The following is a 27,383-nucleotide window of genomic DNA, read 5'->3' on the forward strand; positions in this document are numbered from 1 at the left end:
TGGCGGCGGCGGTACCACACACCTTCCTGCCCGCAGAATCCAGCCAGCGGCTTTCTTTGTCAGGTGGAACCGTGGAGGACGGGGCGGTCGCATGTTGTTTTCTTGCCGCCGTCACAATCACCGAATCCGGCTTCGGGTCCACTCTCAAAAAGGACGGATCCGACTCCGGGGCCCTATACTTTTTCATGAGCCTGGAAGGAGCGGCCTTCGTCGTCGCGGGAGTGAGGAACAGCTCCAAGGCGGGTTCCACCAGTCCTGGTACAAGAGGCAGTAGGGGGCGAGACAGGTGTTTTTTTTATGAAGCGTCTCGAATATCACGGACGTCGTGGGTGTTGGAACCGTCACCGTGATACCCAATTTTGCAGCCCCTCGCAACAGCACCTCTTGGAACGAGACCAAGTCGTCCACCGGAGACACCCTAGTCCCCGGGGAGTCCGACAGCGTCGGGGAAAGGTCTCTGTCCGAGGAGCGCGTGCGCGACCTGGACCTATACCTCCTACGGCGTCGTCTTGAGTCCGACGAGGACCGTCCACGGCTCCGTGATCTTCTCCTCCTGTGAGAGCGGGAGCGCGACCTCTTTGGCTTCGGCCTGTCCGCCGGTCTCGCCGGTCCAGGCGACCGTGGGCGTCGTGGCTTCGGGGTCCCCTGCGGCGGAGTCGGGTACCGTGGAAGGGAAACCGACCGCGGGGGAACCGGCGGCGGTCCCACAGGAGTGCGTGGCAGCGACAGAGGCTGGGGCGGCGGAGGCAGCGTCCGCGGCCGAGGTGGCGGTGGTGGAAGCGGCGGTGACGGAGGTGGAGGTGTTGGTGGAGGTGGTGGTGGAGGTGGTGGAGGCGGAGGCGGAGGCGGGAGAGGAGGCGGCGACGGAGGCATCCGAGGAGGCGTATACACCACCGAGTACACCGATCCCGGTGACTCTCTCTTCCTCGACGTCGATCTTCTCCTCGACGTCGAACTTCTCCTCGACGTCGATCGTCGCCTCGACGGCGACCTGTGCCTCGACGGCGACCTGTGCCTCGACGTCGATCTTCTCCTCGGCGTCGATCTTCTCCTCGGCGTCGATCTTCTCCTCGGCGTCGACCTTCGCCTCGGCGTCGACCTTCGCCTCGACGGCGACCTGTGCCTCGACGGCGACCTGTGCCTCGACGGCGACCTTCGCCTCGACGGCGACCTCAAGCGTCTCGACTTCGATCTCCTTCTCCTCTTCATCGACGGCGAGCTGCGATCCCTCGACGGCGAATGCCGACGCCGGGTCCCATCTCGACGACGACCGCTGGACGGAGCCGACGACGGCGTCGTCGCCGACGACGCCGATGTAGTCGACGGCGGCCTATTCAGGTCCCTCGACGGCGATCGTCGACGCCGCTTCTCCCCAGAGCACTGGGGAGACGGCGAACAGACGGTGGTCATCCTCCTCGACGTCGCAGTCGACGCCCTCGACGTCGACGGGGAGTGGGAGCGCTTACTGGTCTTCCTGCCCCTGGGGAGCCCCCCAGGGGACTCAGTATGTGCCAAATCAGCCCCTCCAGACCCACCTGGTGACTTCAGTCTTCGCTCCTCCAGAACTTGAAGCCTGATTTTCATTCTGTCCCTCAGGGTCCTGGCTGAGAACGAGTGGCAGATGGTACAGCTTTCAGGCACGTGGGACTGAGGAAGGCAACCTATGCACACCTCGTGTGGATCAGTTTTAGCCTTCTTTCGACCACATTCCGGGCACTTGTCGAACAAGCCAGGCATGTTGACAGTACCAGCTACTAAACACAAGAAAAAGTGAAAAAAATTGCCAAAATCTCAAATAAACCCTTGAAAAGGGGAGAGCTCAATGCTCCAGGGTCCTGCTAGCAGGAGCCGGAAAAAAGAACTGAAAGTAAATGGGACCTGCTGGGCATTCTGGGATACTGGGGAAAGTTCTGGAAATCTGGAAAGTTTTCTTAAAGGCACAGTATCCTGTTCTAAGCCACATAATGGCAGCCTATGGGGCTTGTCTGTCCACTCCTTCCTCTCTATCATTCCAGAGGCTTTTGCTGGTAGAGGCAGGGTTTTTTCCTATGTGGAGAAAAACTAGACAGGCAGTGCTGTTTGTGGATGTTGGTGGAATTCTAGTTGAAGTACTGGACAGTGTAGCCTGTGGGTATAGGCTGCATTATCTGTCTTTAAATTAAATTCTCTCTTAAAGGTGTATGCAGGTCTGCATGATTTGTCACCTTTAGAGATTATTTTTTATTGCTCCGGGGTCCACGCACATGGGCGGGACTATTCACTAGATTATGACTATACACAGAGATCCCCTACTACAGAACAATGTATATAAAAGCACAGTGTTCATACACATCTGAACTATGTAATTACCATATAAAGCGTCGCATATCAGACATCTATTTACTTCTTTTATATATAACCATATAAGCACATCTAATAAAAACTCCAACAAAAAGAAATACAGGAATCTAAATAAGAGATATCGATTGCGCAAGAGTACATGCGGCTGATATGTAGAGTATCGTTGAGGCATAGCCTTGGCTAGGCCTGCGTGTGGGTGGTGGGTGCGAGTTGCTGCTTCTGTTGTATGCTCTGTTGTCTGGATATTAGTGTAGCGCGCGGTAATTGTAATGTCTATGTGTTGTTCTGCAAGGAATGCGAGTTTCGTGTCGTAGCTGACCTCCAGCATTTAAATATCCTGGGGTTGTGGCGTGTCTTCTGCTACCTAGTGTTATGTCAGGTACTAACCTTAGTTCGTTGGTTAAACGTCTATTATAGTGGAATATCAGAGCGTGTAAGGATTTTGAGCATATCATCCCAGGTATTCGCTATGGGATATTTCCGCAACCCTGCTGTTTCTTCCCTGTGTAGGGTAGTGCTCTCTGCCTGTGCCCAGACTTCCAATGATTTAACCCAGTGTGATGCTACCGGTGGGTCTGTGCATTTCCACCTCTTAGTTATCAGCCGCTTCGTCGCTATTAGGCCCAGGTCCCAGAACCTGGAACCTACTTTGTTAGTTTTGGTGCGTTTGTAATATCCCAGAATACAGACCTCCCATGTGGCCGGCACTTCGACATTGGTGCATTTCGTGAGGGTATCTAATATCGTGCGCCAGTAGGGTAAAAGCAGGCGGCAAGACCATAGCATATGTAGTATGTCAGCACCTAGGAGACGACATCTCGGGCATTCAGACGTGTTGATGTTAAAATACTTATTCATCTTATCTGGTGAAAGGTACGCCTTGTGCAGTATATAGGTCTGAATGAGTTTAAAGCGCGAATTGCATGATATGTGTGTGGCACTTGCTTGGATACATTCCCATCCCTTATCAGTCCAGGGAAGGCCTCTGTCTGCGGTCCAATGCTCACGAATACTCTGTAGTGGTCGTAGTGCGTGAGTAAGCAGAGCTTGTACCAACCAATGTATAACGTGTGACCCCTCCCCCATTACGTGTAAGTATTGCAACAGTTGATGTGTCGGTGGCTCATTAGTTATATCTCCCCAGGCTATTGTCAACGTCCGTGTAATGGTTGCATACAGTAGGAACTGGCCTGCTGGTAAGCCATTATCCGCCATCAGTGTCGCAAAAGGTAGTAGGGTACCCTCTGCATACAAGTCTCCTAATGTCTCTACTCCCGCTTCAGACCAGGACACCAGTGCTGTATCGCTTATAGAGTCTCTACCTCTGGGTGTCCCGATAATTGGTAGTACTGGGGCATAGGGGATCGTGCCTTTTGTAAGCTGAAAGCTTCTCTTATAACATCTGTGAGCTAATTCAATGTGTAGCGGCGTCGGGCGGGGGATTTTCGCCAGTGGGTGAAACAATCTATAAACTTGGATTTGCGTCCATAGCGTCTTTTCGCTCGCTGTGTCTGCCAAGTTTTTACCGCTTAACCATTTTGTAACCCATTGTAGCTGCGCAGCTAAATAATATAGTTTCAGGTGAGGAACTGCTAATCCTCCATTTTCTGGTGGCGCAATACTATGCCAGGTTCATGCCTGGTTATGCACAACTGGTTCAACCGCTGAGGTGTCTCCTCGAGAAAGGTATCAAATTTGAATGGAATGACACTCTAGGTGATACTTTTGAGAAGGTAAAAATCTTAGTCATTAATGCTCCTGCGTTGCAACTGTTGGTCTCAAAAGCTAGTTCTTTTGTGCCTGTGGATGCTAGTCAGAAAGGCCTTGGGGCAGTTTTTGGGCAATGGGTTGATAGCAAAGAAAACACCATAGCTTTTGCCTCCAGTGCCCTGACACCTACTGAATGCAACTACAGCACAATTGAACGGGAGGCTCTAGCCATTGTCTGGGCAGTTCAAAAATTCAAGACATACATTTGGGGAACTTGGTGTGAGGTCTTCACTGATCACAAGGCTCTTGTTTCTTTATTGTCTGGCAATGGTTTGGGAAAGTCCTCTGCAAGGTTGGTCAGATTACTTTCAAAACTACAAGAGTATAATCTCAATATCAAATAAATTCAGGGGGGAAAAAACATCCGTGCTGACTGTCTCTCTCGTATTCCTCTCCCTGATTGTAGTGAAGGTGAAAACGGTCTCCACAAAGATTGTGTGGTTGGTCTTATAAATGCTGTCTCTATGAGCAGTGGCAGCATCTCACAAGACGAATGGGCTTCTGCCATGGCACTTGATGAGACTCTTAAGAAAGTGGAAGTTTTCATCAAGAGCAAATGGCCTGCTAATAAGAATTTGAGCAATGACGTTAAGTGTTTTGCACAAATTGGTGAGCAACTATCCTTTGAAAATGGAGTTTGCGGGAGAAATAGGTTGTTTATCCCTCCTTCTTCCCTTAGAGAAAAGATCATTAATATTGCCCAAGAAGGTCATTTGGGTATTTCTGCCACCTGCAAGAGATTAAAGGAAAATGCTACTTACAAGTATGCATCTGTTCTTGGCATGTAGAGCTGCAGATCCGTACACTGTGCATTAGATTGCCATCTGGTGTTGGGCTTGGATGCTTGCATCTTGTTGTTGTCTTGGAAGAAGTCTTTTGTAGTCACGAGATGGGTGACTCCTCACTTGGACGATAGTGCGCATGGGCATCGACTCCATCCTCAGATTGTTTTTCGCCATGATGGGAAATGATGGAGTCAGTAAGAAGCAGAAGAGATGGCAATGTGAATGTATATAATTATGATAATAATGGAACGGATACAGGTCCCGGGGAGGCGGGCGGGCGTGTACGCAGCTGCAGCTCCACATGCCAAGAACAGATGCATACTGGTAAGTAGCATTTTCCGTTCAAGGCATATGAGCTGCAGATTGTACCCTGTGCATAGACTGTACAGCAGTGTCTCCCCTAGCGGTGGTCACCTGTATCCGTTGCAGTAGTTTGAAAAAGTGTTTTAAGAACAGCTTGGCCTATGGAAGCCTGCACATTAACACAATAGTGTTTGGTGAAGGTGAGTGGTGTAGACCATGTTGCTGCTTTACATATGTCATCTAAGGGGATGTTCCCTAAGAATGCCATGTAAGCCCGTAGTTTGCGTGTTGAATGAGCGCTAGTGGGAATTGTTAATGTGCATTTAGCCTTTTGGTAGCATATTTGAATGCATTTTACTATCCACCTGGCAATCCCAGCTTTGGAGATGGGATTACCCTTATGAGGTGGGGAGAAGGCCACAAACAGTTGTTTTGTTTTTCGAAAGGGTTTAGTCCTGTCGATATATAACAAAGTAGTGCCCTTTTCACGTCTAGTGTATGAAGGGCTCTCTCTGCTACTGAGTCAGGGTTTTGGAAAAACACCGGTACCTCAACTGATTGGTTAAGATGAAAAGCGGAGATGACTTTGGGAAGGTATTTTGGATTTGTTCTATGAACCACTTTGTTGCGATGTATTTGTAAGAAGGGTTCTTGTATGGTTAAAGCCTGGATCTCACTTACTCTTCTGAGAGAGGTAATTGCGACAAGGAAAGCTACTTTCCATGTGAGGAACTTAAAGTTCATATTTATGTAGAGGTTCAAATGGGGGACCCATGAGCCTGGTAAGTATAATATTTAAATTCCACACCGGAGAGGGTGGTAATCTGGGAGGAATTATTCTTTTAAGGCCCTCCATAAAGGCTTTAATCGCAGGCACTTTAAATAGTGACAAGTGTTGTCTATTTTGTAAGTAAGCAGCGAGTGCTGCTAGATGTAATCTTATGGATGAATAGGCCAAATTACATTTTTGCAAGTGTAGCAAGTAGCAAATTATGTCCTGGATGGAAGCATCCAGCGGATCAATATGACTGTTGTTGCAGTAGATGACAAACCTTTTCCATTTTGCTGCCTAGCAAGCTCTAGTAGTAGGACGTCTGGCTTCTTTAATGATATTTGTGATAAAGTGGCTCTGTATATACTGTTCCCTAATAGGTACAGGGTGTACAGAGTCCACAGTCCCCCAGGGTTTGACAGAGGTTAAAGTTAGATATAACCTTACTCTCTAAAGTGGTAGCTTGGTCGAGCAGTAAGGCAGTATCAGAGGACAGTGTAAAGCATTTGTTGTACACACTCAGTCAGCAAATGGTCTCACACACTCAATAACTGAACTCTAGGTCAATGATGTATGTATAAAAAATATATGCTTGTTTTATTTTAGAACCAACACTTGGATTTAAAATATACTTTCTCGGCATGAGATGTTTCATATAAATACTTTTGCAAAATGCAATAAACTTTTGTAAACAGTTACAAGTGGTTGCAGTAGGCAACTCTATTTTTTTTAAACACAACAATACATTGAGCTCAACAGTAAATTCAGGTTATTTGTAACAGATTACTTTTTAGATTACTTTTGGAATTCCAGGACTGGATCCTAGATTCAGTCCTGGGTCAGTACTCAGAATCAAGTGATGAGCCGACTTAATTACTGTAATGATTTTTAAACAATATTTAGCTATTTTAAAAGTTGACACTTAGAAAATATTTCAAAAGAAACATGCAATGATTCCCTATGGAAGAAAATTCAGGTTACAGGTACAGTAGGTTCTCGTTACTTTTGTAATCCAGTACTGGGTGCCTAGACTCAGTACTGGGACCTTTATCCAAAACAGGTAAGTAATTACGTTTTCAGATATTATACGATTTTTGAAGAATATTTAAAGATTGCAGAAATCGACACTTAGAAGAAATTTCACAGAAAAACAGTCAATGGATTCCTATGGAAGAAAATTGAGTTAAGGGTAAGTACAGTTGTAAGTATTTTTCAGAGTCAGTGCTGGGCACCGAGATCCAGCACTGGGAGCTCACCTAAGAGCAGGTGAGCAATTTTGTTTTCGTTACTCGGCTGATTTTTGGTGAATATTTTAAGATTTGAAAAGTCCACACTTAGAAGAAATTCCAGGAAAAAGCCAGTCAATGTTACCCTATGAGGAAAATAGAGTTTGCGGTTTAAGGGTAAGTACTCGACTGGCAGAGTTGAGGTTCTGGGCATATACTCAGGGGTCCCCCAGGGTCAGGTAGGTAAAGTTGGTTCACCCTCAGCGGCTCTAGGGCGGCCGGGTGCAGAGAGAGTTAGGCCCAATGTTATCCTATGAGGGATAGGTGGGCCTTGGTTGGTGGCTGCTGACTGGCAAGCCACGCGGCTGTGGGAGCTGAGCTCCTGGTCACTTACTCAGGGCAAGTGGGGAAGTGGGTAGGTGTAGAGTTTTCACTGCCAGGGCCACTCGGGCGGCTGGGTGCAGAGTGCTTTTGAGCCGTCGGGCGCTCAATTGATTTCAATGGGAAATCTCCGGTTTAGAAAAAGACTGCAAGCTCGGGGACGAGGACTCTTCAGGTGCCACCACCACTTCGAGAGGTAAGTTGGGTAGTTGGAGGATAGGTAGGTACCCCGGGATTGGACACAGGGGGCCGTGGGGTGCCGCGTGCAGGGGTGCCTTTTGGTGTCGGGAAATCTTACCCTCTGTTGATCGCGGTTGGGGGGGGCACCTTGTTCTGAGGCTGCAGGCTTCTTCAGGAGTGTCAAGGGAGGTCCTTGGGTGCCGGACTCGGGGTCACAGTCGCCGTGGGGTCGTCCTCAGGGTCTTTGTTCACTCCGGCACTGGCCAGGCTTGGCTGGTGCAGAGTGTGCTGGGTTCGCGGTTCCGGGCTGCTGCCAGGGATTAGAGGTAGGTTTTGAGTAGAGCCTCTACTCATGGGAGTCCCAGGGGCTTAGAGCCAAGAGGTAGCCAGGTCCTCCGGGGTTTGTGAGGTTGCTGGCCACAAGAGATGCTGGGATGGAGCAGGAGCAGGTTCGAGGGTCGACAGGCCGGTAGGGCTGGGGCCAAAGCAGTTGGTGTCTTCCTCTTGTTAGCAGCTGCAGGGCAGGTCTTCTTTCTTCTTGCTCTTCTTTGTAGTTTGGAATCTGGAATCTGGGGAAGGAAGGTTCAGGGTGCCCCTAAATACTAGATTTAGGGGCGTTATAGGTAGGTGAAGGGCAGGGGCCAATGGGTCCCTGTCCTGGGGTGGGTACACCCCCTATCCTGCCTCTCTCCTGTGGGAGGGGGGAAGGAGCTTAGTCCTGATTGGGCAGGGCTTCCCATGTTCAAGATGGCGAGAGCCCGGAGATGTGCTTCACCTCGCCTCCCCCACCTGAGGGGTGGGGTGGGCAGGCTGGCACATCCCCTGTCCTTGTATGGGGTTTACGGCCAAGCTTCCCGCCAGAGTGGGGGGTTGCAGTGGCCTGGGGAAGCTCACAGAGGCGGCATGCCTTTGAAGCTTCCCCCTGCTCATCCTGGGGGAGGAGATTTAGCACCTCGCCCAGGATGTGCATTGTTGCAGACCCAGGAGAGCAGGGGCTCTCCTACACAGGGGTCCAGCAACATGTCTGCTGTGTGGCAGCGTAGGCAGCCTCAGAACAGACGTGGATTGTAGGTTTAGGTTTCAGGGGGGCCTCTCTAAGATGCCCTCTGTGGTGCTTTGTACATTAAATCACACACTGGCATCAGTGTGGATTTAATGTGCTGAGCAGTTTGATACCAAACTTCTCAGTCTTCAGTGCTGCCATTATGGTGCTGTGGAGTTCGTGTTTGACAAGCTCCCAGCACCATATACTCTTAGCTGGCAGCACTGCACTTACAGGACCCAGGAATGGACCTGGGTACTGTAGGGGCACAGGGCTCCTGCCTCTGTGCCCACACCACTGGCATAGGGCACCCAGCTAGAGGGGTGGCTGATGTATGCCAGGGCAGTGTAGGTTGTGGGCATGGCACACAGGGATGTGTGCCATGTCGACTCTCTGTTTTGTCTTGTATCCAGACACTCAGCCTGCAAGAGCAGTGTGTGTGTGTGTGTGTTAGGGTACAGGGCCTCTAAGGGTGGCACAATGAGTGCTGCAGCCCTTAGAGGCCTTCCCTGGTCACAAGGCCCTGGGTACCTAGGGTACCATTTACCAGGGGCTGACATGTGGCCAGGGTTTGCCAATTTGGGTTTTGGCTGTTAGGCAGTTTTTTAGGGAAGGAACACAGGCCCTGGGCACCTGGTTGGCAGGAGCCCAGGGCACAACAAGGAAAAGTGCATCAGCTATTAGGCAAAAAAGGGGGGGTTACTGCAACAGAAGCCCACTTTCTTACAATATTCATACAGTCCGGCGGAAGGTTAAGATAACTGAACTGTAGGAGTTCAGGAGCCAGATTGCTAGATTCAGCTGACCTGGGTCTGGGTGTCATCTCTCCACGGTTCTGCGTTAGCAATGTTGGGGAGAGGCGTAGTTTTTGGTGTGGAACTACTGAGAGTTCCAGTAGTGTTGTGAACCATGGTTGGCGTGCCCATGTGGGAGCCACCAGGATCATCTTGAGAGACTTTTGTCTCAGCTTGCGTACCACTAGCGAATTATTGGGAGTGGCAAAAAAGCATACGCAAATTTGCCTGACCAATTCATCCATATCGCATTGCCTTTGGACAACGGGTGTGGAAACCTGGCAGCGAAGATTAGGCATTTTGCGTTTGCGTGCGTCACGAACAGATCTATTTCTGGTTGGCCCCACATTTGAAAAACGGGTTGAAGCAGGTATATGTTTTGTGGAATGGCCCATCTCCAAGTGCTTTGTGCGAGCTGGGACAGCTGCAAAGAATGCTTGCCCCCCTGTTTTTGTATGTAATACATGGCTGTCATGTTGTCTGTCCGGACTAGGACAGTTTTGTGCTGTAAATGTACTTGGAATGATTTTAGTGCTAGGAATACTGCTAGTAGTTCCAGGTGATTGATATGGAGCACTTTTTGTTGAGTGGTCCATTTGCCTTGAATTGTATGTTTTAGGAGATGGGCTCCCCAACCGGTGACTGATGCGTCTGTTGATAGCACTATCTGTGGAACCGGCTCTAGGAACGGCCACCCCCTGGACAGTTTTTTGGTGGTTTCACCACTGCAGAGAGCGATGTGTGCGGCTGTCCACCAACACCAGATCTGTAAGTTGTCCTTGGGCCTGGTTCCACTGATGTGCTAGGCATTCCAGTAAGGGGGGCATTTGAAGTCTTGCATGAGGTACGATAGAGATGCAAGAGGCCATCATTCCTATGAGCTGCATGAATACCCTTGCTGGGAGGGAGTGCTGTTGTTAAAATCTGGTAATTAGGGCTTGCATACTGGTTTTCCTGGCTGGAGTGGGATATGCCAGAGCCCTGGAGGTGTCTATTATGGCCCCTAGATACTGATGTATGTGGGAGGGCTGAAGCTGTGACTTGGTGTAGTTTACTGTGAACCCCAAGTTGTGTAGTAGCTGGATGGTTTGAGGAGTGTGATGAACACACTCTTTGTGAGACTTGGCTTTTATCAGCCAGTCGTCGAGGTATGGGAAGACATGGATTTGTTGTCTTCTCAAGTGGGCTGCTACTACCGCCAGACACTTTGTGAACACCCTGGACGCGGTGGTCACCCCAAATGGAAGGACTTTGAACTGGTAGTGTTGTCCGTCCACCATGAATCTTAGGTATTTTCTGTGAGCGGGGTAAATGGGAATATGAAAGTAGGCGTGTTTGACATCTAGTGTGGCAAGGAAGTCGCCCTGTTGAAGTACTGAAAGGAACTGTTTAAGAGTGATCATATGGAAATTATCAAACTGTATGAAAAGATTGAGAGGTCTATTGGCCTGAGGGTGCCGTCCTTTTTGGGGATTAGAAAATACAGCGAGTAAACCCCTGTTCCTTGATGCTGTAAGGGAACTGGTTCTATTGCCTGCTTTCGAAGCAGTGCGCGAACTTCCTGCTTTAAGAGTGCGAGATGTTCTGTGGACATTGGACGCTGTTTGGGTGGTATGGTGGGTGGGGTTGCTGTAAGTTCCAGGCAGAAATCATACTGGATAATCTGTCTTACCCACTTGTCTGTTGTGATGGAGTTCCAGACAGGCAGGAACTGTGAAAGCCTTCCCCCGACCGGAGTGGAATGGTCTGGGGGGAGTGGAGGGAAGTCACTGTTTATTTGCAGGGGAGGTGCGAGTGTTATTGTTACCTCGACCTCTCCCTGTGTTATTTCCCCTGCATCCTCCTCTAAAATATCCTCTTTTGGGGGATGTTTGTGTTGTGTTTTTTAAAGAAGAGGAGGCAGTGTCTGTTCCCATGTTTTTGGATGCTCCTATAAAAGGAGCGACGAAAGGAACCACATGTAGATGGAGACTGTAAGGCTCCCATGGATTTAGCAGTCTCTGTGTCCTTTTTCATTTTCGCCAGAGTGGTGTCTACAGCCGGTCCAAAAAGCAGTCCCTGATTGAACGGCTGGTTGAGGATGGTGGTTTGTACCTCCTGTTTAATGCCTGAAACGCGTAGCCAGTCATGTCGTCTGAGTAGCACACTAGTGTTAATGGACCTAGAGGCTGTGTCGGCTGCATCAAGGGCACACTTGATTGAGGCGTTGGTTATTAATTTGCCTTCCTTAATTAGGTCATTTGCCTGAGTCTTGTACTAATCATGTAAATTTTGCAATAGGGTTTCTAGTCTGTCATAGTGAGCCCTATCATACCTAGCAAGTAAAGCTTGGGTGTTAGCTATGCGCCAGTGATTGGCTGCTTGGGCAGCAACCCTCTTGCCAGAGGCATCTAGCAACTTAGATTCCTTATCCGGAGGTGGTGAGTCACCAGAGGTTTGGGAATTGCCGCGTTTTCTAGCGTTAGACACTACTAGTGAGTTTAGGGGTAGCTGCTCTTTGATGTAGGCAGGTTTCTATTTCTTATCAATCCTAGGATTGAGAATTCTAGCTCTCACTGGGTCTTTGAATATGTCTGGGGCATGTTTAATGACCCCTTTGAGCATTGGCAGTATTTGGACAGATTTCTGCAACTGTTCAAAACTGTCTAGGAGGAAATCCTGAATACATGTGAACGCCATGGTAAGTAGCAGCTCTATTAACAAGCTGCCCAAATCCAATATTGTCATCTGGGGGAGATGGTTTTGTTGGATATGGCTGGGGATCTGGGAATCTGGGAGGTCTGTGGGATCTATTGGGTTATTGTAATCGTCCCAATCATCCTGTGATGTGTCCGTATCATTGTCAGGATCAGTGAAAGGGTCATTGTTGCCTCCCCCTACATCTTCATTATCATCATCATCATCATCATGTGGTGGTGGTGGAAGTGTTATAGGCTGTGGAGGTGAGAGAGGTATAGGAGGAAGAACAGGAGTAGGAAGAACAGGAGAAGAGGGTCTTCTAAGTGAAGTGGCACAATCTTTTTTTCAGAGGCACTGCAGGAGTGTCTGTTGTGTCCAACTTCTTCCTCTTGTGTGGCACAGCGGCCACACGTCCTGTTTTGGGGTTAATCTGGAGTTTTTTCTGTTAGGGATCCAGTCGAAAAAGTTCATCCTCCTAGATAAACGCTTTTGGCGCCGACTTTTTCGGGTCTGGACGTGGTCGAGATTTGTGCTCCGAGGTCTTTTAGAGCACTTTGGCTTGGCTATGGAGACTGAAATCTTTCTCAGTTCCGAAGGGTTTGGTTTCGGATCCCAAGGTTTATCTTTCGGGGTCGGAGCCGATTTCTTTTTGGGAGTAGGTTGCTCTCCCGACTTCGGTGCTGAAGGCGCTTTGAGGATGGGAATATGCAGTTTGCCCGGTCCCGAGATACTGGAAGGCTTGTCCTTTATCTTCGGACGCGAGCCCGAGGGCGGGGCTTCGGAAGCCTGTGTTCGGTTGCGACTGGGGCCAGCAGGCGAAGTCTTGACCAGGGCCTTCTTTTTTTCGGTTGGGGTGGGGGCAATTGTACTCACTCGTTGACCAGGAGTGATGTGGTCGTCTGAGTCGTCTGCTTCGGACACAATTTCCAGATCTTCGGAATCTTCCTCTGGGACATCTGGGCCTTCGTTGAAGATATCCGCTGGTGCCGGAGCTGTTCTCTGCGCCATGATGTGTCGTCAAACCCGGCGATCACTGTTGGTCTTTTTCGATCGAAAGGAGGCGCAGGCCTGGCAATTGTTCTCATCGTGTTCTGGCGAGAGACACAGGTTACAGACCTTGTGATGGTCACTGTGTGGAAATTTCACTCCACACTGGGGGCATTTTTGGAATGGAGTCCTTTCCATGAGCTGTAGGCCCGAACGGCATCGATAGGCCCAGCAGCCCGCGTCGACAACCGGAATAGAGTAGTTGAGATGCGCATCGAAGATCACGCGATCGAAAACAATACCGGAGAGTTCTAGAGAGTATGCGTGTCGAAAATGTTTGAAAAACAAAGTTCTCGCACCGGAGCGCAAAAGTTACATCCGAACGCAATGGCGGAAAAAAACAATCTGAGGATGGAGTCGATGCCCATGCGCACTATTGTCCAAGGGAGAGTCACCTATCTCGTGACTACAAAAGACTTCTTCCAAGACAACAACAAGGTGCAAGCATCCGAGCCCAACACCAGATGACGATCTAATGCAGTGTACGATCTGCAGCTCATATGCCATGAACAGATATTTATTGGTGGCCAGGTATGGACAGACAACTGGCCCTTTTCATAGACAACTGCCCTAGTTGCATTGTTTCCGACAAACATTGGAAAACCAACAAGAAGCCATTAATTGCTGTTCCATTCCCAGAATTCCCCTGGGATATTGCCTTGGACTTTTTAGGACCTTTCACTTAATTGCTCATAGACAAAAGGTATTACCTAGTTGCTATAGACTACCATTCTAAGTGGATATATTATTCATTTGTACAGGCAGCCAACTCCTCCACTGTTGTTTCTTTTCTCCAAAGCATTTTTAAGGTTGAGGGTACTCCCAGTTGTACTGTCACTGACAAAGGTCAACCTTTCCTTTTCCATCAAGTCCCTAGTTTTCTGGAGAGTTCTGAAATAAAACACTGTCAAGTTGCTTTGTATAGTCCTTCTTCCAATGGACTCGTTGAGAGGGCCAATCTGTTTCTTAACGAGGGAGTTCAAACTGCTATTGCGGCTAATGTTGAAGTAGGTGATTTCTTGTAAAGGAAGGTTCGGGCCTACTTAACAACACCTCATTCCACCACTGGGGTTACACCTTTCAAGGCTCTCAGGGGCAGAGAAGCTAGATCCAAACTCATGCCACAATGGTTCAGTGACTTGGATGTAGGTTCTGATTTACATTATAAAAGAAACACTTCAGCAGATTCCCAAATGATTAAAACTAGAGTTGCTGCAAAGCAGTCACTACAGAAGAAATCTTATGATGGTTTTTCTGCATCTCACGGCCCTGTTCTCAAAATAAATGATTGGATTCTTATAAAAAAACACCTTACAAAGTTTGCAAGGGACATTCTAAGTTCACACTACCTGTTTGGGTTTTCAGAGTCACCAAACCTTCTGTTCTTTTAGAAAACAAAGGTTGGTGGAACAAAAACAATGTTGTAAAACTTACTGACAACCAAGTTGGTATCTTTAATGAGGTCTATGCCTACAGGTCTAATGAAGACGATACTGATTTCACTTTTGGGCCTGGTTTTGACATTGTAAACTTTACAAATGCATCTAATGCCACCTCCAATCCTACTACAAAGTTTTCGCCAACATGGTGTAATGTCTCACCTACTCATTCTTGTACTTCTATTGATGCTGTACCTGCACGTGATCAACGAGTTTGTAGAATACCGGTCAAATTTCAGGACTATATATTGCATTGATCTTTGCATTCTATGTGGGGGGGGGGGGAGGGTATGTGGTATTTACTTGTTACTTTATTTCATTGTGTTTCACGGTTTCTTTAACTTCTTGGAATGTTATCCTTACAACCTTGTTATGTGACATATGGTTCCATGCTACCCAGGACAGTTGCTACTTGTTTCTTGTTCCTGCAACTGCTTCTGCCGTGGGCTCTATCTGCTTTCACCTCTTACTTGTAATCCATGAATAAAACACGTTTGGATTTTGGATTAGCCACTTCTGGAGTTTCTGGCTTCCGCTTTGCTACAGACTGGCAGACCCTCTCCTGCTTCTGACTGTTAAAGCTGCTTACCTCAATCCAGTTTCGGAGAGGAGGGCCTTCCCCAGGGGTCTTCTGTATCCTCGTTACTGTAGCAGTTACCATTGCAGCTGCAATGTTGCCTCTGCTTATGACTTATGGACTTTAGCAGTATTGCACTGTACTTCTGGCATCCAAACTTCAAAGAGTTCAGATGTGCTACGCATTTGGCCATCCTTCGCCAGCTGCTAAAAGCTTACACCTTTGGTTGCAGAGTTTTAGACGGCACAGTGCAATGGATATCCCTGTGGGTGAAGTGAAGGGCTTTGATGTATATTCTTCTTACAGGTAACCAGAGCAATGCCTCGAGGGCTGGTACAACATAATCATGTCTGTTAAGGCTGAGGACTTGTCTGGCAGCTGCATTCTGTACTCTTTGCCAATTATGCGTTTTGTAAGCCCAATGAATAGACTGTTGGCGTAATCCAGCTTTGGGATCACCAATGCTGTTAGTGTCTATACCCCAAGAATGGGAAGCTGTAGCACAGAATTCCCATGATGTGGGAGGCATTTTCATAACATTGTTCACTTTGCTTTCAAGTGTGAGTTTGGAACTCATAAGCATAGCTAAGTTATTTATCTCTGTGGAAGTGGTGGGCAAAGATACAATCTCTTTAGGCAACAGTCCGCACATTAGGATTACAGTTTTAGAAAGATTTAATTTCAGAAGGTTTCAAATGTGTCAACTATTTGAGGAAATTCTATGAGCCACGATGTCCCAAGATCTGATAGTTTTTCCAATTAAAGGATAATGTATATCATCAGCATAGTTGCAGCAGGATAGGCTTTAATTAGATTGGGGAGTAGTGTAAGATGCATGATACAAAAATAGAGGGGCAGTTGTTGAACCTTGAGCATGGTGAGTCCCTACCTTTTGAGAGTATGGTGTTGATAAGAAAAAGTAATTGTGCAATTTTCAGTTTCTCAGTAAGGTATTACTGGATTCCTTTTAATGTATACCGGTTTAAAAAAAGCAGCTGAGAGATAAAGTAGGAGTACTGCAGCAACTCCATTAGGTTCTACAGTGTTCTTGTGGTCAATCAAGAAGGCAGTGCTGAGTCGGTACATCTTCCAGATTAGAATCATGTTTGTTGGCAAGCAGGGGGATTTCTTTTTTTTTTTGCCTAACTCTGAAATCTGGATTAAAGTTGCTTTTTGATTAGTTTACACAAAAATGGTCAGTAAGCATAAGTGTGTTGGAAAATTTGGATCCAGTCCTTGCCTGTTCAAAGATGGTTTAATATATGTTTCAAAGTTCATTGGGAAAGTCTTCTCATGAATGATTTATTGATGATCAACTCTGGTTGGTGTAGCCAGAAATTAGCTTTGAGGAGACTCTTGAATGTATATGGGGGGAGGGGCACAAGTCAGTCAGAGAACTAGAGATGCTCAGACAGAATTAATTTGTTCTTTTATGGAAAGAGATTAACACCAAATACTTTTGTTTAATTAAATCTTATGGTGATTTGGCCCAATCTCTGTAGTGATGTGTTTAATGGTTGCTTCCATCGGGCAATAGATCTTGAGATCTTTTGCTTTTTCAGTGAGATTTTCTGCAGCTGAGTTGCAAAGTTTATCTGATTGTCATGTTTTGAGATGCAGTCCAGTAGCTGGAATTCCAAGATACATTTCCAGAATTTCTTTAATTGTAGGCATCTGAGAAGCATTGGTTTCTTGGATTCAATAGTTATTTAGCTGTTGGCATGTGAAATGGACTGGTGCCCTAGCTTTTTTCGATTTTTGCTTTGAAAATTCTGTATCATATTTCTATACTCCACATCATGTTTTTCTCCACTGACATGCTAGCATTCTAATTTTCCTTTTGAATGCACTGTAGATTTAAATTTGAGGTGAACCAGCCTGCCTTCTGTTCTGGTTGCCTTTGCCTTCAGGTAGTAGAGCTGTTAAAATACAGATGCCCTCAAGCACCACTGAGATCACACTGTTTTATAAGACGTAGTAGCCAGCATTTAACAATGCAAGGTGGGAGAACTTACTTTTTCACAGAAGGCTATTGACAATTGGCTTATTTTGTTGAATAAATACTGACAAAGTAAAATGTTTGCGCCATTAGTCACGTGATTTTAAATTGATCTACTCTGTGAGGACTACATGAATATCAAATATGTCTCATTGGGTCATATTTTGACTAACTATAGAAAGGTAGGAGTGTGTTTTCATTTCATTTTGAGTCCACTATTGCAATAGAGTACAATCAAAACAATTTACTTCAAAATTCTTAAGAAAAACGTCTCTACTAAAAATATAATACAGTTAATGAATTTACTCTTACTGCTTACCAAATGTGCAAACGGCATATAAACTATTTTCACTTTACAGCAAGGAGATAATTATTTTATTTTTATGAAACATTGTTCGAAATTTCTCATTTGAGCACCTCATGTAACTTACACATAGATTAAGATTTCCAAGTCAATTTAAGAAAGTGAGTCTGACATTACATCACCCATAGTGAGTAGTAGAATGTACTTTCAATGCTCCAATTAATTTGCGAGTATGAGCAGTCCCATTGCACCTTATTTTTCCTTTCCTCCCAAATGCCTTAATGTAACAGACACCACACACTGTATCTCAAGAGCTCCACAGGAATTTCAGGACCCCTGGAATAGGGAAACCTTCCTTCAACTCACAATGCAGGCTGGGTTAGCCTCTGGAAAGTCGCTTACTAATACCCCTCCCCTCCACCCAATCCGACTCATCTCCAAGTTAATTAATTGCAGTAATCTCTGGTAACAGGGATACTCTAATTGTGTGTAGACAGCATGAAACAAACATCAAATTAACACTTGACCGGGAATACCATGAAAACAAACTCAACTGATATCTTTGTATGCACCTCATGCAGCACAACAGTGATAACTAAATGCAACAAGACCACTGTATCACTCAGGGGGACATGGCTCTAGGGGCAAAACAGATCACAGATGGCATACAGCGTTCTTACAGAGCTCAAAAGTAATAATTTACTGTACACCAATAACACAGCACATAATCTGTGCTTTAAAAGCCGGTGCTGGTGTCGCAACAGAACATACTTAATACCACCAATAATTTTCTCATCAACTAAGCCCAATCAAACTGATCATATTAGAGACAGCCTTTCATCAAATCACTATCTCCCACATGTTCATTTTCAACAATAGAAAATAAAATTACTTTTCTCTCATTTAAATTACAAAAACTTGCATCTTGGTTTTGATTTATCACATGTGACATACTAGATATTAAAGTGCCTAACAGAAGTATAAAGCCTCAAATTAATTACAACAGAAGAGGAAATAGCTTACATTAGGATATCTGGAGGTTTTGGGCCAACCATCGATAGCAACAATTATTCGCTGTCCTTCCAAAGCATCAGCTTGCCGCGTCTCTATGCGAATCCTAGGGATAGAGCGATCTGCTGGTGTGAATAAATGCTTTCTTGCCTGTCAGTAAAAGATTCAAAGTATTAGTAATACTTAGTGAGCACAGTATGGCAAAATATAAAATGTCCACATTTCCAAATGTAACTATTTCAGTTGTACCTCCTTTATGAGTGACTTGGACAGCATGCCACAATAAGGTCTCCAGTTTCTTTTGATTATGCCAATCACTCTTCCAGTAGGTTTCGACATGCTCTTTGTCCCCACAGTTTTCAGCTAGAAAATGATAATCAACAGACTACATTTAAAGACATTCCCCCAACTGGATAAAATGTAAAGATGCTTATGATTCATTGGCACAAGGAAATGTATTCCACATTCATTATGACATCATCTGAATCACAATGCAGCATTGTCATCCAATCTGCTTCTGGGATGTACAGTCTCTCTGGAAATACTGCAGAAAACCTTGAACATCAGTAATTTATGCCCTAAAATTATTTGGAATTGAAGAGAACGATTCAGAGTGATGAATAATATGTAGATCATTACCTCAGAGAATATTGTACTTCCTAGCTACCCCCAATGAACTTTAAAACAGTGATACATTAGCAGTCGACTTTACAAAAAGCTGCAAACCCACTCTAGAATCAAACATGACTTGTAGCACACAACAGTAAAAAGTGGTCTCAGGGGAGATGAAAAACTAATGAAGTGCAGCAATAGCCTGAAAGCATCTGGTCTCTAGGACTGTGTGGTATGTGAAAAACTATCCTAAAATAGGAGTACTAATAGAATAGGTAGGACTTAAGACCCTGATACATGTTGTCCTTGTTAATATGCTGATGGTAAATTGCCACACTGTTTGACAAATGTGTAAGCAGGAGACAAAGAACAGAAACAGAGCAAAAGGAGTGGAACACAATATGCTGTGAAAATCACGCAATAAGTTAATACACTTAGGTCTGAGTTAGTGTAAGACCTGAAGGGGTTAACAGCGCACCGTAACTATCTGTAATATTTTGGACGAGATGCAGCATTTGAACAATCACAATTTAACAGATAATGAGTTCATCTATTTTAGCTAGATTAGCAGCTTCCACCACTGGAATGCGCAGATGAGGAATGAAGATAATTATCTTGTTCTGTAGTCCGATTTTGTGGGACAATGCAGAGATCATAGTGTAGAACCTATTAAAAAATAAATAAAGTAAAAGTATGCAGTAAAGTTCAAAGAAAGACTTATCTGTACCTTTGATTTATCTTGTATAAATAACAGCCAATCGGGCATCACCCGGTTTTGGGACTTTCCAAACATTTATCCAATCATTAATAAACAACAGACTTTTAGCTATATCTGGATATTGGCTAATGAAATGTTCTGCAATCGAAGCAAAGCGACAGTACACTTATAGTTTCAGGACCTCCTTTATTTTTCAAGGCATTTGGTCATTGCAAACTCAGCACATAAGTATCACAAAATGGAACTTGAAAGTGACTTTGTCCAATCGAAACTCAAGGTTTTTAATCTCAATTGCAAGCAAATGAGAAAAGTCCATCTTGCTAGGCCGAAAGGCATGATTTCACACACTGTCCTGGCCCTAGACCAGTACTTCCATCTGGCGGACTTGGTTTTACCCAACCCTGGATGATAGTAAGCGATCAAAGTGCAAAACAAGCTGGGTGTCATCTGCATAGGAGACTGAGCTAACTGATTAAATTCTAATTATAGTCCCCAGCACTTGCATGCAGATGCTCAGCAAGAGACAGGTGGAAGGCCCAGTACCCTTTCCGGTCTGTGAGGTTAAGTTGAAACTAGGAAAAGGTTACCTCATGCAGGTCCACCACCACCAAACAGTGGAATAAAATAGTAAAATGCACAGTATCAAATGCAGCAAAGAGTTTTAAGACAACAAAGGCCGCTAGGAAGCCAAAGTCTAAACTGAACCCAACATCGTCTAGGATAGTGACCGAGGAAGATTTTGGTCCCCATTCATGGACGAAACATAGCTGTGGGCATGAAAGATATCCAAAGTTACCACAAGGTTAGAAAATTAAAGTGCCAGAAGAGCAAATTACTTTGCTTCAGATATGTTTCTGGTGCATACTCTATCTAACTCTTCAGAGTCCTCACCTTAGAATATCCTTAGGCACCAGACTGGATCGGGAGTTTTTTAATAGCAGTGCTTCTGTGTGCTGCTAGGTTGCGTTGTGCAGCTCTGTGCTGACTCCATACAGCCCCAGAAGTGGAGGAGCGTAACCACTAATAAACCCCACCTCTGCACACTGACGTCAGCTTCTTGTCTTTTCCCTTTTCGCACCCTCAAACAATAAGCGTGCACAGTTGTTATTAACAGTGTGCCAAACACTAATTTGGGACTTTTATAGATGTTAATAAAATGCCACTACTCGGAACGGGGAGGAGGGAGGGCACTAAGTAATATGAGGTTCGATAGAGCATCCAACAGAAAGAGCGTTACTGAAAGTAAGTATCTTGTTCTTGTGGTGAATACTAGCCACAGATTCTACATCTTAGAATAGATACCAAAGCAATACGTCTCAAGATGGAGGGTCAGCTAAATGGATGTGGACCAAGACATCTTGCAGAACAGAGTGGGAAAAGTGCCCTTCCTGCTGGACCTGGCCGACAAGAGAGTAGTGCTTCATGAACATGCAGCTTGGCAAATATTGACAACAGGCATCCCTTGCGACAAAACAGTAATAGCACCCTTGGCCCAGTTAGAATTGGCTCTCAGGACTTCGGAGGGCTGCTTCTTGGCCAGCGCATAGTACATCTTAAGTCAGAGGGTTATCCACCTGTACAAGGTACTCTTCTGCACACACTTTCCTTTCTTCAGTTCAAAGAATCTCACAAAAAGTTAACGGTCACTCACTGGTCCTTGGCACGATTGATGTGGAAGCTTAAAGGCCTTTTAGGGTGCAACCAATCTTATTTCAAGCCGTGAGGATATGCTAAAAGGCTGGTAGAGAGATGATTTGCCCAATGTTGAAGAAAGCTGCCAGAGTCCTCACCATCATCGTATCCTGGAAAAACATTCTGTAGGGCATTTGCAGGGAAAGCACCAGTATCTCACTCATGTTGCGATCTAATCTAACCACAATGAGAAAAAATGTTTTAAAGGTCAAGAGATGGAGTGAGCAGCTATGCATAGGATCAAAAGGAATACACATGAGAAACGTTAAGACCTAAGGAAGTTCCCACAGCGGTATCTAAAACGGTTTGAGAGGGAATCTGGGTGTCATACTATTAATAAACCCACACCACACCAGGTGAATTAAACAAGGATGACTGGTCCAGCAAACACAAAAAGGCCGGACAAATGAACCTTTGTGGCCACTGCAAGACCTTTCTGAGACAAAGGCAAAACAAACAAAAGGAAGCCTGAAAGCTTCGAAATCTACCACCCCAGATAGCAGATTAAAAGCAATTAGGTGATCCACACAGAGGTGCACACAGGGATGCATGTTGCACAGATTCAGGGGGAGGACTCTATCCGGCTACAGGGACAGGTCTGCCTGATGTGTCAAACTTATCAGAGGTGCAAAGCCTTGCAGCACAGGACCAAAGACCCCACTCTGCCCTGCTTGTTTAAGAATCAACTGGCAGTGGTGCTGCCCGTGCACCAGCCACCCCTTGATGGGTGGCTGGAGGGCCTTTAGGATAAACAATAATGGCCCATAACTCCAGTAGTTTGATATGGAGCCAGCCAGCAACTGAGACGAGAACCCTCTGAGCTCTATCAACCCCAGGTGACACCTCCTACTCTGCAGCAATGGATCAGTCACGAGTGTCAGCTCTGAGTGGGGAAGGGAGCGTGGTCTGCCGCAGGACAAAGTGCTATCGGTCAACCACCATTGCAGATCCTGAACAGTTTCCAACAAGACCTGGATAGTGTTGGAGAGACAGCCCCAACCGTAATGTTTTAACCAAGGTGGAAGCCCAGATAATATCCTTGTTAATACAGTTAGGCGTGGGAGAAAGAACTTTAACAAATTTTCAGTTGCAAGAGCTCTAGTTTCCTCAGAATATGATAGTCTCCATTTTCTTTCAGCCAGTCTTCTGGCCAGCTTTTCAGCCCTATCCCACCTCAGCATTAAACCGCTGATAATCAAAGTTTACCAGATCTTGTGGTTTAAAAAAATACGTCTAGAGTATGTCTAGTGGTAAATGTCATATCAGTTACCCACTGCAAAAGTACCAACAGAAATTCAGAGGGAGCAGACAGACGGGCAGGTAAATGTACCTGAGACCAATAGGACTAGAACTTTGGATTATCTAATGGCCAGATTGTCTCAGAGCTTAGGAAGACAGTCCAGATGTTGTTTTGTTCAATGGGAATGAGATCCAAATCCAATTGTTGAGGGATATATTAATTTATTTAATGATCTAGCGAAGCAGCATAAGCATGATAGCTGTGCAGGGACACAAGTGGTTAAGTGTTCGAAGATATTCCAGTCTTATGCCTTAACGCAGTAAAACTCCCTAAGTACAGCCGAGGGACAGGAGGTGCATCTGGCCCTCCTGACCTTTACATGTGGGTACCTGGGCAACAGCAGCACTGGGCTGCTATTTACTCGACTCAATACAAACAGTAAAAATATGTTCAATAAACAGCAAGCATTTATTTAAAAGGTTTAATAAAGTTAAAAAAAAAGGAAGTAACTAGGGTGTCCTGCACACCTTAACTTTAGGAGCACTTTCGTTTTTAAAGACGGTAAACTTGTAAAAATGATAAATTATACAAATTCCCCAAAGTGGGTTTCATTAACATGCAGAACCGTTTCACATTATTAAATCAAATTATATCAGTGCCGTAGGGAAGTGCTCCTTTTTGACAGGGTCACCCCCACCTTTTACCTAGTATATAATGTGATTTCGACAAAGTGCACTGGGTTCCTGTGAACCAGGTCACCAGTGCCAGATGTGTTTACCAAAACTGTACAGCTGTTTTCCCCCCAAATGGAAATACAGTTAGCACTCTCCATAAGTTCCTAGTAAAGGGTATCCTTGGTACCTAGGGCATGAGGTACAAAAGAAGGGTTTCTCAGGGTTGCAGCACATGTTGTGCCACCCTAAGAGACCGTTCACCAAACACATGCAAGACTATCATTGCAGGCTGCGTGTTTTGGTGCAAGTCAAAGTGAAAACACAACATGGCACACATCCTTGTGTGCCATGTCCTGCTAACACTGCATGTAATATGTGTACGTCATCCCTACAGCAGGCATTACAACCCTAAGGCAGGGTGCCTTATATTACATGTGTGGACATACCTGCATTAGCAGATATGCCCCTGTGCTGGTAAGTTCCATTACTGCCTGTGCAAGTGAACAGGGAAGCTATTTTAAAACATGTACTGGACACTGGGGAAAAAGAGTTCCACAGCTACACGAGGGCTTCACTGAAAATAAGGATGTTAACAGCCCCTCCCACAGGATTACCTGCCGATTAGCATTACAAGGCAGGGGAGCTTCAAAGAAACTACCACCTTTGAAATGCAAGTCTGGCTTCCCTCACAGAACATGAAGTCGACCTCCTTTGTCTCGAGTGAATGTACTTGAAGTGAATGCACTTGTAGGAAGCTGGCTCTTTATATGATGTATCACAATGAGATATATCGTGCAAAGAGTTCAGGGGTTCCCTTATAAGTGGAGAGGAGCTTTCTCTAGCAATCCTCTTGTAGGAGATAGTGTGGTCAATCAGATTTAGGCTGATCAGAGGGAAGTGTAAGATATCTTCAATACACAGTCAATAGATGATACACACGACTCAATAAGGATATCCACACCAATTTATAACAAGCATTGGCATAGCCAAAAGGTCTCGCCTTTGGAACCTTATAAGTATTTAGTTGTGCAGTACAATATCCTTGGTGCAACAACATCAACTGTTGCATGGCTAAACACTCATAAGGTCCCCAAGGCGAGACCTATTGGCTCGTTTATTATGGGTGCTTCTGGACTCAGAGTGGAGGCGCTGGGCTCGCACACCAGGATTTTCACTTTAGAATTATGCTGGGCTCTTTGGTGTCGGAGTAGTGCTTCAAGGTGATGATTCATGTCTGTTTTAAACTCCAGCCTGGTGTGTTTTGAGGGAGGCGAAGAACTGTTTTGAACCAGTCATGCACGTCCAGAGCCTTTGCAGATGACATTTTTTGGAAATTATAAAGACCTGCATTTTAAGCCACCATCAAAGAGTTACTGAGTAAGTGCTTGAGAGTGCTTGTTGATGGATTTGCCATTTATAAAAGAGCAAAGGTAACACTGACCTAACTAACACGCAAGAGCGTATATATTTTCCATTAGTTACGTGCAACGCAGGTGACAGCACAAGTTTGTTAAAAAAACAAAACAAATAATTTCTGCACTCAGAAACAAACTTCTGGAAGCATGGGTCTTTTTTTATATATACTTAACCACACCTAGGAGTATTTTGAGCGGGATGTTGCCGAAACATTGTATTTCTGCGAAAGAGGCCGCAAGTGTAAGTGTGTTTCGTACAGAGCACGGTTCTGAGAAGCAATTCTGTTCACACAAAGCCCGGACATGCAGCAATGTTTTTGACGGTGGCAAAAAAGCAGCAAAAGTTCTTTGCAGCGGGACAAAATCCATAGAAAGCAGAAGGCTTCCAGAGCACTGCACATAGTTATTTTGACATGCCTACACAACTAGCTGTATCGTAAATTTAAAATATTCTCGGGCTGCCTTTTTGGGAGAGGGTGGTCGGTGTGCCTTACCTAGCGTCATCTGCTTTTCTGTGGATCAAACAAACAGTTTGCTGCAGCCCAGGCACAGAGTTATTCTTTCAGACACCATAAAGGCCCCTTTCAACTAAGCCAGTAAGCAAGGTTCTCTACACTATGTTGAGAGTGGGGCGCTTCAGCATCCAATGCAAACCAGCATGGATGGCGTGAAGCGAAGGCCGCAAGAGCCACAGAGATAGGGGCCACCATTTTGCAGGTAAACCGGCTCTAATTAAAATAAAAACAAGAAAATAAAGTGTGGCACTTGTGAAAGGGCGCAGCACTGAGTGTGAAGATCTCTTCAAAAGTAATACTACAAAAACAAGACGATAAAGCTCGGCGCTCGTGAAACGGGAGCTGCGCTGAATGTTAAACTCGCTTCCAAATGAACAACAAGTGGCCCCACCCACACCAACAGCACTTTGCATGCTGGGATTTTCAGTCCAATAACAAAGTCACAAATGAAACTGCAGGTCCTAGAATTACACTTCCTCGAAGTAAGGAGCTACGGCTGGATGAACGTGTCGCACATGGAAGGGGACCACGACGTAGGCAGGTCTAGCTAGCTCACGAGAAGTCATCTGCTCTGACTACACAGAAAGGAGCGCTGTGAACACTGAACAAGCGCGCGTGAATGATGGCCCCTGCGCACGCCGCAAACGGCTCCTGCAGATATAAAGAGCTCGGAATGGCCCAGTTGAAAAAAATACGTCTAGAGTATGTCTAGTGGTAAATGTCATATCAGTTACCCACTGCAAAAGTACCAACAGAAATTCAGAGGGAGCAGACAGATGGGCAGGTAAATGTGGATCAAACAAACAGTTTGCTGCAGCCCAGGCACAGAGTTATTCTTTCAGACACCATAAAGGCCCCTTTCCACTAAGCCAGTAAGCAAGGTTCTCTACACTATGTTGAGAGTGGGGCGCTTTAGAAATATCAGAGTGCTATAATTTGGTAACCTGAGTTACATAGGTGGCAGAGCGCTTCCAGAACCCGGGATTTCATTTATATAGAGCGGATAGATGATTTATTCTGCGACTTCCATCGTGTAATCAATCACTCCATGGTTTAGCACCAGAATTAGGAACAGAGCGCCCTCTAGTGGCATTAAAAAGATGTTTAATATCTAAGAAATGTCTTCAAGGGAGAGTATAAAGAGTGGTGCGTGCGTGGCCGTCGGCGGGCGCGAATGTGAAAGTGATCGCGATCAAGCGCGTGGCGAGCGATGCGCTTAATGAGCATGAGGAATGCCATATGGCGCCTCTGCTCAAGCGTGCGCCCGCGCACATGCACTGTAAGCTGTAGCCGGCGGTAGCATTTTTTGAAGCCCTTACTTAAAGTCTCGCCAGACCAGCGCAAGCGCTGGGTCAGGCGAGACCTAAAAATAGCATGCGTCTTTAGATATATTTAGGCACCAGAACTAATTTAGTGAGGTAAGTACGTTTTGCAATAGAAATACTTTTGTACTCAAAAAGTCGACTCTGCAATTATTAGAAGCTGCTATGTTGTCCTATGGGAGGAAGAACAAGTACAGCATTCAGATACAGTACAGTGACTTATGGGACAAATCTCCAGGAATTAAGGTAAGTGGTGGGCGAGGTCCAAGGCAGCACCTGCAGAACACCGCCAGCGGTACTAGGGCGGCCGGGTGCAAAACAGCAACACATCTCTCCCAAATCTGGACAACAATGCCAATAGTGAACTAAGAAGCAGGTGAGGTGTATGTGTACCCTTTGGTTGGGTGGGGTTGCTATTACCCATGAACAATATTAGAGTATATTACATCAAACACGGGAGAAGGTTTTGGCAGGGTAGGTCGTCTCATATGTGATATGAGGAAAAAGGAGGTAAAGTGAAATAAAACAAAAGCCTAGGATCATAGA

At 45.6% G+C, this 27,383-nt stretch overlaps 1 protein-coding gene across 1 annotated transcript in view; it reads right to left on the reverse strand.

The window, feature by feature from the left end:
- Nucleotides 1–27,383, reverse strand: part of DIS3 (DIS3 exosome endoribonuclease and 3'-5' exoribonuclease) — a 356,327-nt gene that overhangs the window by 245,692 nt on the left and 83,252 nt on the right. Inside the window, exons 7-8 of the mRNA XM_085622000.1 lie at nucleotides 18,899–19,012; nucleotides 18,662–18,799 (exon numbers count right to left, since the gene is read on the reverse strand). Of these exons, the coding sequence (XP_085478126.1) occupies nucleotides 18,662–18,799; nucleotides 18,899–19,012 (252 nt within the window). The remainder of the gene's footprint in view (nucleotides 1–18,661; nucleotides 18,800–18,898; nucleotides 19,013–27,383) is intronic.

Source organism: Triturus cristatus, chromosome 8, assembly GCF_964204655.1.
Source record: "Triturus cristatus chromosome 8, aTriCri1.1, whole genome shotgun sequence".
Lineage (NCBI taxonomy): Eukaryota > Metazoa > Chordata > Amphibia > Caudata > Salamandridae > Triturus > Triturus cristatus.